At 25.8% G+C, this 12,500-nt stretch overlaps 1 protein-coding gene across 7 annotated transcripts in view; it reads right to left on the bottom strand.

Moving 5' to 3' along the window:
• LOC136082347 (uncharacterized) overlaps positions 1-12,500 on the bottom strand; it is a 448,050-nt gene that overhangs the window by 194,391 nt on the left and 241,159 nt on the right. For all 7 annotated transcript variants that reach the window (XM_065801362.1, XM_065801364.1, XM_065801367.1 and 4 more), the window contains exon 19: positions 6,714-6,749. In XM_065801362.1, coding sequence (XP_065657434.1) covers positions 6,714-6,749 — 36 coding nt within the window. The remainder of the gene's footprint in view (positions 1-6,713; positions 6,750-12,500) is intronic.

Below are 12,500 nucleotides of genomic sequence, written 5' to 3'. Positions count from 1 at the left end.
TATAAAGTTTAAACCCCCCTCAATTTGAGGAGGTTATAAATTTTATATAGTCATTATTTTTGAACACTGAAAGATAATACTATGAAACTTAAAATTTATCGATGAATATAAGTCTAGTTGAGAATAGTACAAAAAATATTTTATCAACTTGTTGCTCTCACGTTTGGGGCAGGGGGGGCACATAATTTGGGGTTTTTTTGTTCCCAGCCTCCAATCTTCGCAATTTTTTGCAAAGCATCCTTATTCGACATAAGTATAAACATATAAAGATTTTGGTGTTTGCTCCATATCTGGAAGTTAGCTATCTCAAAGACTAAAAAAAGCTGGATCCGCTTCTGACAGTAATAACAATAATAACAAAAATAACAATAATAACAATAATAACAATAATAACAATAATAACAATAATAACAATAATAAACAATAAAAAAAATAATAATAAAAATAGTAATAGTTAATGCTGATGAGATAAAGCGCCAGGCAATATCTTTGACAGCCGGTATATACTAATTACTGTTCAGTTTTATATAAAAAAGCGTTAATAATGAGTTTTCTTACTTTTCGTCTTGTTTGCTATTGCTTTTTAATCGACCAATTGCAAGTTTGATTTAAAGCTGTTAAGTGTAATTGATTGAACGACTTCTGCTGGTAGACTATTCCATCCATAAATATTTCTATTGCTGAAAAAATATTGCCTTTTCATACAATTTTTAACCAATTCAGGTTTCAATCTATGTTTTGCTCCTCTAATGTTAGATGTTGAACCATATGAGCAAATAGAGTACACTGTTTGATTTTGTTTAAAATCAATCTTTTCAATACTTTTAAATATCTTTTTTGAGGTGACTTGATCCAACCAATAAATTTCTGGATCAAGTCACCTCTTAGCCACCGAGTCTCTATAGTTGTCGTAACCAAAATTTCTAGTCTTTTTTCGTACTCAAGATGTCTTAGTTCCGGTATCATTTTGGTTGCTCTTCGTTGAACTTTTTCTAGTTCATTAACTTTTTTTGTATAATACGGGTGTATACATTTATATATATTATATCTTATTTTAACTATTTGTATCAAAATAAAATATATATATCTTTTTTTTTCTTACAGATTTGTATTTTCACTTTTTTTTTTTTTTTTTTTTTAACTATTGGCAACTATTAATATTTTTTGTTACTTTATATTCTTCATTGACTGTATGGTATTTTAATTATTATATACTCTTTTTTGACTAATTGAGGGTGTTAGTACTTTTAATTGATATATCTTTTTTCTCTGATTTTATTTTTAAATATCATATTTTCTTTTTTACTTTTTTTTTTGTGCTAAATTTTCTACTTAAATTATGAATCATTTTTTACTATTATTGTTATAACTTGTGGGGGCTCTGTGAAAAGATTAGTTTCGTACTATGCCATCCAAATCTTCTTTGAGCCCCTCTCTGCTAATTATTTATAAATTTGTAATTATGTTTTATTTTTTTTGAAAGGTAGGTGCAGTTTATATAATCAGTAAAAGAAAAAAAAGAAAAAAAAGAAAATAAAAGGAAAAAAAAATAAAATAATAGTAATAAAAAAAATAAAAAAGTTAAAAAAAATTATTAAAAAACAAAAAGAAAAAAAATATGCTTAGAAGAGAAACCTAAATATCTTATAATGTTTTTAATTTCATTCTTTATTTTAATATTATATAATGGGTTTTTAGACGGCTATGTATTACTATATTAACCATATAAATGTACCAATTAGTTTATAAATAATTGGTAATATATGTAAATTTAATATGCTTGAACTTGGGTGAAATTTGTTTTTGGACGAATTTAAAAGTCTTTTTATTCAAAAGAAATGACCTTTGTAAACTAAATAAGAAAAAAAACAAAAAAACTGAAAGGAGCAATAATACCTTTTCCATATATTTTTTTTTTTCGTACTAGTTTAAAAAGGTTGCACATATTTTTTGTAGACATCTAAGATATGTGACTCTTCCTTGTTTTGCATTGCAGTTCTCTTTTCGCAAAATAAGGCTTTTCGCAACTACAAAAAATTTCAATAAGTTCACTGATGATAAACGTTACCTCAAGCTCAGACGGCTTGTCTCAGCAAATAATTTTCACTTTTTGAAAAGAAAAATTTGTCAATATGCTTCTTTAAAATAAATTTATTTTTTAGTTTTATGGTGAACTTATTAGCAAGTTTTAAAAGGAAATTTTTCCTTGATCAAAATAAATTTTTATGAAATTTTTTAAATAGAAAACTGCTATAAAGGCCCTTGGAGGTAAATATGTAGAAAGGCAACTGTATGGCTTTGATTATATGCATCGATGGTTTGTTGTGTTCAAGATTTATTTAGTAAAGATAGAGTATCTGGAAAACTTTATTGCTGTATGCTAGGTATGTAATTTCAATATATATTTCTGGTAGGTACAATTTAAGGTGCAAAGTAATCATTAAATAAAAATTGGCAATTGCTAAAAAAGCTGAAGTCCATTTCTTCATGCTAAAAAGCATACAGTGCCTTAAAACTTAGTAAGTTTTTAGCTAGACACATTATTTTAGCTAGACACATTATATTCATTTTCTTCGGCCATTACTTCTAATCATTCATAGAAATAAGTGTTACTAACACAAATACTAATAAGTATCTATAATTATCAATATTAATAATACTAGTTAGTATTAATGGCCTCTATATAGTTAAGCGAAATAACTCTTTGACTTTGTAACTTAAAAAAGTAAAGTTGGTAATACAAATCAAGAATTTGTAAACAAAAAGTAATTGTATTTAAATAATAGAAATGATATAAAATTTCATAAACATATTAAAAAATATACAACTTTATTTACAATTTGACTACGTTAAAATTTATAATTATAAAATTTTCAATAAAAAAGTTAATTATTCTTATTTTTGAGGTAGGATATTATTGATTTTAATATAGATGACTCAAATATATTTGAATTTGGGTAGAAAGTTTGAACAAAGAGGCAAATTAGACTGATAAATAGTATTTTAACTTATTTTTCTTTTTAAATATTTTTAGTGAATTTACTTTCGCAAATAAATATTATTACATTGTTAACTGTTGTCTTTTTATTAACATTATTTATCTCTAGCAAGAGAGATTTCTAATTTGATTAGTTATTAGTTAGCATTTTTATTAGAAACTTGTTTGGCTTAGTCATGAGGCACAAATTAATTAGATAAAGCTTTTTTTTAGCTCAATAACTTAGAGTGGATTAGATCTGCTCAAAATTATTGAGGTAAAAAAATGAATTAATTAATAGAATGGGGCCTCTTATTTCACTAAAATATTATATTTTAGTGAAATCAGAGGCGCCAACTAAAAGGGCCAGGGGGGACGGCCCTTTACCTTATGAAGCAAAAGTCTCTATAATTTTATGAAAATGGTTTATATTTTATTGAAAATAGTTTTAATTTGGATCAAATTAAGAAAGTAAACATGGAAAATTAATTATAATGCTATACAATTATATGAAAATATACTATAATAAACTTTGTTATATATGTATAATTATTATATGAAAGATAAATGGAAAAAATATTTATAAAACATACTATACTCACTAAACACTCAAGAAGCTTTTTTTCCGTGACACTCTTGAATGTATTTTGGAATAATCTTTTTTTTAACTGCAGAAGTAAAATGCCATCATGTGCGTGTCCTAACTTGCTTGGGAGCGGGTATTAGCTTTAATATCATGGTGAAATCTTTCACATTTTTGCTGACTCATGTCTCCTAAGTTTTTAGGATAGCAGTCTAAATGACTGAATAAATAGTGCAACTAAATACTTAAACTACTTCTAAGTGATTTGAAACTCCTAAGCATCTTCTTTACAAGTTAAACATTTTATTAGTTTTCATCGTTGCATTTGCCCAGAAAATCTAACAATCTTAAAAAATAAAGTCCAGGCTTTTTGCTCAGCCTCATTGATTGATTTCACGAAGTCAGAGTCGCTTATAAGTTGTCTTGCTTGAGAAAAATTGAATTCTCCTGTATTAACTTTTTCGGTACTCAACTGTGACATATTCTGCCTTATATATCCTTTTTTAACGAGACTCTTTAAGAGCTACTTTCTAAGGCCCAGCTTGATATACAGTGGAGAAAAAGTATTTTTTTCTTGCTATCCCAGAAGCAAAAAAACAAGGATATTTATTGAACCAAATTCGTTCGTATTGTGTATAGGAAGACATATTAGATTTTGCTTTAAGCTGTCAATAATTTTGGGGCTTAATTGTAAGACTAAATTTCTCTTCTTCCAACGTGTATATAGGGGAAAGAAAATTGATACCAATCATCTTGAAAATATTCAGTAAGACTAATCTTTTTCAGGAGTCCACTAATTTAATTAAAATTTATAAGATCTTCTTCTTGAGAAAAGAAGGATAGCAGATCCTTTTCTCGTGTGCGGTAGAAAGTTAACTTTCTTGATCCAGTAAATATTTGTCTCTCAATCTGGAAGAAATTAACACAGAAGCTTCTTTTGTCAAATTGAGTTATCTGGTAAGGTCTTTCAACAAATCTTAGTTGATTGAATGTGGAATTGATGACATTTCCTCAAAGTCACTGACAACTTTATTAGTATCAGAAGGCTGATTAGAAACACAATCTTCATCCTCACAGAGCTTTGGTAGCCCGAGAAACGTTGGGAACGGCACTTCCAATGAGTGAAGAATCTTATCGCCTTGCAGATAATATATCAATATAAGTCCACTTGCTACGGTTACTTCAATTGATTCTAGTAATATTTAATATGAAAAAACATCAATTATTAAAATGGTTTCCAGGTTATCTCCAAACCATTGCACGCTAAATTTCATACTTTTTCTTATTATAGTAGCCTACTGTCGTAAATGTTATGTGTAAGTGTTACAGACCTAATGTAGAGCCAATAACGTTGGGAAAGTAAAGGAGGGCAGCGGGATCTACCGTCCCTCCCCCTGTTACTTCAAAAATATCTATTTAGAGGACTTTTTTTAGAAATTGACAATTTTGCCCCTCTACTGTAAACCCCTGTCATTGGCGTTGTGATGTGGAACCCAGGTTTTATCTTGATCGCCGAACCTAACTCCAAAGTATGAAAGATAAGCTCACTTTACAAAGTCACTGACTGTGTTTTTGTTTTCTTTTAACATTATTATCCGCATATGTAACAAAAAACATCAGGGTGATTCATTCAAATTTTTTCCTTGAACTCATTTTATCTAAGTCCAAAAACAAAAAAGCAACAACAACTTGCAACGCAATTTATTTTGGGCTAACTCAACAACAGCACTTTTCAAAACAAAAATATGACGCGACACTAACTTTTATATATTCTGCACGGCGGAATCTCACATACTTATTTTTACTCTAGTTGAAGGTCACTTCATTTAAAATATGGTTACTCTACCTGTTGTATTTTTTGCAAGAAACTGACTGGTTAATTGAATACATGACAAACATATAAACTACAGTTACCAAACTTTATACATGTGAGATGTAAATATAAAAAATTTACTGAAATAAAAACTGTTGTCATAATTAAATTCAGTGATAAAAATACAGCTAAAATCAATTGTAAAACTTTATTTCAAATGAAGAAATAAAAATTATTAACTTCTTTTATTGATAAAGGTTTCCTAATAAGTTTTTTCAAGTTTTTTAGAGTAAATATTGCTTAGTGTTTAGCAGATTAAAAATTAAATTTAAGTGGGCCCAATTTTTTTTAACCTTCGTTTACTTACTATATTTTTATTTTTGTTTTTACTGATTCAAAAGATTATCCCAGGAATTCCTACCCTCTTATCTGAGAGCACACCTGAACAGCATTTAATTAGCCTAACGTCTTCTTCCTTACCAATGTTGTCTATTAGGCAAGAGCAGGCGTTTAACCTCGAACCTCTTGGTTTTGAGTCATAATTCTTATAACTACACCACGGCTGTAGTGGTTAGAATATTTTTACACATTTGAATTTCTTGCTGGAGGAGGGATTTTCTGGCCCCAATTATTACTTAAATATAAAAATGATAATAATGAGTAAATTAATATTTAAGAATTCCAATAAAAATTTTTAATAAATTGTTATTGCAGTCAATTTAGAAACATTTTTAATATTTTTATATCTTATAATATTTTTATTCACAAAAAATAAAAAAAAGCACAATGACAAATGAATTTTTTAACAAAAGATTGAAAAATATTTAGCATAATCATTAGTTTTAAAGAAAAAGGTATTAAAAATATATTGACATATAAAATAGGTAAAATGCAACTTTTGTTTTTAAAAGTTTAAAAAAAACCTAAAAATGATTGAATAAAGAAATGTTATAAATGGCAATGGTTGTCTGCGTACAGGAAAACCTTTACAAATTCATAACTATGCCTTATACCGAAATAAAAATAAACTCAAACAAAACAAGGTAAGCATGACATCTAAAAAACTTTCATAGTAGAAAAAACATATTAAAAAAAAATATAAGTATAAGCATAACAAAGCAAAACAAAATCTATATATATTTAAATATATGGGTGCATGTGTCTATGTGTGTTTCTGCGTGAACTTTTGTGTTACTTATCTCAAGTAGCTTCCATTTATTTTGAATCCCTATTATTTCTGATTTATTTAAAACCATTATATATCTTAAACAACACCTATAAACTAATATTTTTTATAAACTAAGAAAAGGTTCACAACTATTAAAAAAAATTTTATATACCTTTGAGAGGAATAACAATAGGATTATAGTTTGTGTCTAGAAAAAATATAAAACATATGCTTATACAATTAAAAAATTGTTAATCCTAAAAAAACAATGTATAAACATCCATATATCTATATATCAATATATATATATATATATATATATATATATATAAGTAAAAACACTTATCTAATTTTTGATTACTTTAACACTGTGTTTCACCATCAGTAGGTTCATCAGGAAGAACTCAGGAAGATTCTTCCTGATGAACCTACTGATGGTGAAACACAGTGTTGAAGTAATCAAAAATTAGATAAGTGTTTTTACTAATTTAGTATTGCTCTGTTCTTTTCGCACATTGAGCACTCTGTTTGTAGAATGCATTAACATAATTTATATATATATATATATGTATATATATATATATATATATATATATATATATATATATATATATATATATATATATATATATATACATATATATATATATATATATATATATATATATGTATATATATTTATATATATATATATATATATATATATATATATATATATATATATATATATATATAAATTATAATAGCGTATTCTACAAACAGAATGCTCAATGTTCTAAAAGAACAGAGCAATATATATATATATATATATATATATATATATATGCATATATATATATATATATATATATATATATTTATATATATATATATATATATATATATATATATATACATATATATATAAATACATATATATATATATATATATATATATATAAATATATATATAAATTTATATATATATATGCATATATATACATATATATATATATATATATATACATATATATATATATATATATATATATATATATATATATATATATATATATATATATATATATACATACGTATATATATATATATACATAAATATATATATATATATATATCTATATATATATATGTATATATATATATCTATATAAATGTATATATATATATATATATATATATATATATATATATATATATATATATATATATATATATATATATATATATATGTTTGAAGATATATATAAACTATATATATATTTGTATATATATTTATATATATATATATATATATATATATAAATATATATATATATATATATATATATTTATTTATAGATATAAATATACTATATAAATATATATATATATATATTTATAAATATATATATATATATATATATATATATATATATATATATATATATATATATATATATGTGTATATATGTATATATATATATATATATGTATATATATATATATATATATATATGTGTATATATGTATATATACATGAGAATTTTGTGGAGGCAGAGAAAATGCTTGTCTATTTATTTTAAAAACTCTTTTCCAATATTTGGTGAAGCATTTTTGCTGAACGTATGTTTGAAGCAAATTATATTTCTTTTTTGCTTTTTTTCAATTTTTGATTAATGTTTTAGCTCAAATTTTTTAGATCCGCTTTTTTTACTAGCATCATCATGCAGATGTTTAGAAGAGTTAAAATTATTTTTATTTAAAGAGGTTTAGTTATTCAGTTGTTAACAGAAAACAGAAACTTGTTTCAAAACTTGAGTGATGATTTGAATTTGTTATAGTTTTTCATCAATTCAACGCTGCTGCTGCCTTTACTTATTTGTGTGCCTTTGACACAGAACACTTTAAGAGAAGACAGCAGGCCTGGGCTTTTAATATTTCTTTATGTATTTTTGACCGCACCATAATGTATTCTTAAATATTTATTTTCTTTATTATACTTTGTTAATTTCTACTTTAACAGTAATAAGATCTAATCACTTTTATGTTAGATATTAGTTCGGTGACTTCTGTAGTAATAGATAAAGCTTTTGTTATTTTTAAATTAGTATAGAAACTTTCAAAGACGGGTAATTAATTTAATTCAAGCAGCTTAATGAGAACGCATTTTGAGTCCTTTGTAAACAGTAATAAAAACATATAAAACTGTAACTTGTATTTTTAAGAACTCGAAGACAATGATCTTTTTAAAGGTCAAGCTCTTGATAAAGTTGGTGGTAATCTTTAAACCCGTGCATCTTATCATAGTCATAGTTTTTAAATAGTCTGGAAAAGCGGACCATTTTCTTATAACACTCAAATTCCTCTCTATACTAGTTCTCAGCCTACTTTAGAGGGTATCAAATTAAAAACATAGTATTTCGCTCTAGCTTAGTTGAACATATTTAAGGATATATATTGAAATGTCAGGAGCAAATTGTTTTTGTTTTGGTTATTCAGTTTTAATTACAACTTTATATTGCATATGCATTTTGTATACAGAATGAAAAAGACGAATAAAGAACAAAATAAAGACACCAACAGTTATTAAATGTAGTTACGTGAAAGAATTTGTAGTGGTTTGAATATACTATGTACAAATATGTTATAGATGCAAACATGAATGTATTACTAGATAGATATTAATGAGTATAAATGCAAAGTACCATATGTTTAGAGAATATTTTTTTAAAATGATAGCTAATAGAGCTTAATAAACTTTCTATTTTACATAAAGTTTACTTAGCCGGATTAGTTGATAATTATATGTCACTTTTTACATTATATATGTTGGTAGCTTTTTTTAGACAAGAAAACCTCAGGAACTATTTTATCGTTTTAGATGGATTAAAAGCAGTTATTTCTGGATCACACTTCTAAAAAAATAGATAAATTTCTCCTTAGGGTAGAATTTGCAGTGTAACTTTAATATGGCATAACTTTCTACCTTCTAAGGTTCAAAATTATACCTTAATATCACTTAAACTATAGCAAAAAAATTATTTGTTATAAACTTTTTTAACTTAAATGTACAACTTTCTAACTTAGAAGGAAGAAAACTACACATTTTACGGTATGACTTTTAACCTTAAAAGGTAGAAAACTATATCTTACTGACAGTATATCAAGTATCCCTTCCTACGGTAGAACTTCTACCCGTTTTTGAGGAGTTTTTTACTAATATTAATAATTGTGCAAAAATATTTCTTTTATTACTAAATGAATTTAAAAAATTTCAAAGCGTGCCTATAAGTTTAAGCAATAATTTAATATTTATTATGCTGAATGCAGAAAAAAAATCTCTTCAATTATGAAGTTGTTGCGAGAGATACAGCAGAAAAATTAAAATTATCTCTAACTAAAATATGATGTCCCATGAATATTCCTCTAGTTTCAAAGTCTACTGCAATGTATGATGATATCCTTAACTAATCTAGCCGACTTTATCATAACTGGCGCCCCTGCATGACAAACGTTTCTATAACTTTAGAAAGCAATCAAAATTTATAAACAATACTGTATAAGTTGTTGCTTATATATATTGTTGCAATACTGTAAGTTGTTGCCTGTAACTTAAGATGAAGTTTCAGCAAATTGCAAGTTGCTGAAAAAACATTTTAAACGATTTATTTAGCCTGATGCACCACATTAAAGTAAGACACCTTGCTACTGTCTGATTCAACATAAAACAACAGATGAAAAAGATATGAAAAAGGATTGACTGCGTACTTATTAAGAAGTGTTAGACTTGCTGCCTATGTAATAAGTTTTTGCTTTATCAGAAATTTAATTCATTACAGAATAGCTAATTTAAAATTACTTTTAACGCCAACAATCACTTAGTATTAACAAGATTAAACAATCTTTTAACTTCAATAATAACACAATATAGAAACAAAAAAATATTTGTTGTCGCTGGAACTGTAACCTATTTAGCTATATAGGTAATAAAAACTTTTGTAAGATGTTAATATAACTTATATAAAATTGGTAATATACTTGATTTTTGCAACAAAATAAAAAAGAAAGCTAATGCAAGTAAAAATTGTTTTAAATATTTTCAAGTTAATATTATTAAACTTATTCAAAACTAAATATATACATAATTTTTATAAAACATCTATAAAATATTAGTAGTGTCATTTATTATAAACGATTTTTAAAGCCTGCTTAAACTAAGTGTGCTTGTTTTTAACGATTACTAAAATAGTCATTTTCTAATTTTTAGGGCTGAATTTCACTAAATTTTTATATTTAGTTTTGAGATATATAGTTTTCGTTGATAGGTAAATATTAAAAAACATTTGTGTCAGGGTTGTCTTAATAAACTCGCGTGGAAAATCTTCCCAAAAATTATTAAACATCCCCAAATATTCATTGCATATCATATTTTGGTTAGAGATAACTTTAAATTTTTTGTTGTTTCTCTCGCAACAGCTTCATAAAAAGAGAGATTTTTTTCAGCATTCAAAATATTAAAGTCTTAGTGGTGTCATTTTTATAAATATATATATATATATATATATATATATATATATATATATATATATATATATATATATATATAAATATATATAAATATATATATATATATATATACATATATATACATATATATATATATATATATATATAAATATATATATATATATTTATAAATAAATATATATATATATGAATAAATATATATAAATATACATATATATATATAAATATATACATATATATATATATTAGGGATATGACTTTTTTGCAACCTACTAGGCCTGTATCGTAATTCAATGAACTTTTATGTAAAAAGAACGAATAGATGTTTCATTTTGACATATTTTGAAAAAAGGTCACCCCAAAACCAAAAAATCGAATTTTCAATAGGTACACTTTTGTACAGTAAATGAATATTAAAGGCTGAAGATGTTGTAAGAGTCATACTCCTGTTTTTATTTTATTTATTTATGCAACATGTACTGTGATATAACAAAAAACATTATGTGATATATAATTATACAAGTATTACAAAATTAACAGTATCAAAGCGTCTAGTACAACAATATACATAACTGTCTGTGTCTATAGGCCTACTGTGTTTAGTACATGGGTCACATGATGCTCACGTCTCATAAAGAGTCTAGCGCTTATTACTTAGAATGAATCGAAGTTGCAGTTTGTCTTTCTTTCTGCAGGAAGCATACAGGTCTTGCATCACCTTGATTGCACGTTCAGCTATCTGATTACTTCGTGGTATGTCGATGACGGATGGCTCTTTCTTCCAGTGATTTTTGAATGACTGCAATGCCTTTTTGTAAGGCTTCAATACATCAGATAAATTCTTGAAGTCATTGTCATTGTACTTTTGACTACTAAACCAATGTTCTGCCCACTCATATGAAATGAACCTGCAAACCTTCTCCAAATTCTTTCTCGCTTCAGGCATAAGAATGAACGCCAGAATGGCGAGAATGGCTCTTGAGTTCCATCTGGCATTGCTCATATTAGGAATGTTCTGAAAGTGAATCAGAGGGAAGTTTCTTTGTTCTTCATAGAACCTAAACACTCTTGTTAAATGGTACAAAAACTTCATATTGTCTCTCCACCCTGATTTATCAAGAATTTCTACAGTTCCATTCACGAACTTATCCTTCAGTTCATCATACTTATTCAACAGTTCAGACACAAATGGGTATTCAATGTTTGAAGATTTGGTATCACCCCCAAGTTCTTCGTCCATCACCAGACGGAGAATCCTGTCTTGTACGTGATGCTGACAACCGATAAATTGTGGTATTGTGACACCCTTTAATTTAAACATACGTTGCAACTTCACAACAACTCCATTTCTCTTCCCAGTATTGACGTTTGTTGTATCAGTAATGATCATCTTAATTAAATTCCACAAATTGTATTCATCAATAAGTTTGGCAATTTTTTCAGCAACAGTTTC

Source organism: Hydra vulgaris, chromosome 07, assembly GCF_038396675.1.
Source record: "Hydra vulgaris chromosome 07, alternate assembly HydraT2T_AEP".
In the NCBI taxonomy this organism is placed as follows: Eukaryota; Metazoa; Cnidaria; class Hydrozoa; order Anthoathecata; family Hydridae; genus Hydra; species Hydra vulgaris.
The sequence above is the reverse complement of the archived record's forward strand: the minus strand, read 5'-3'. Positions and strand labels throughout refer to the sequence as shown.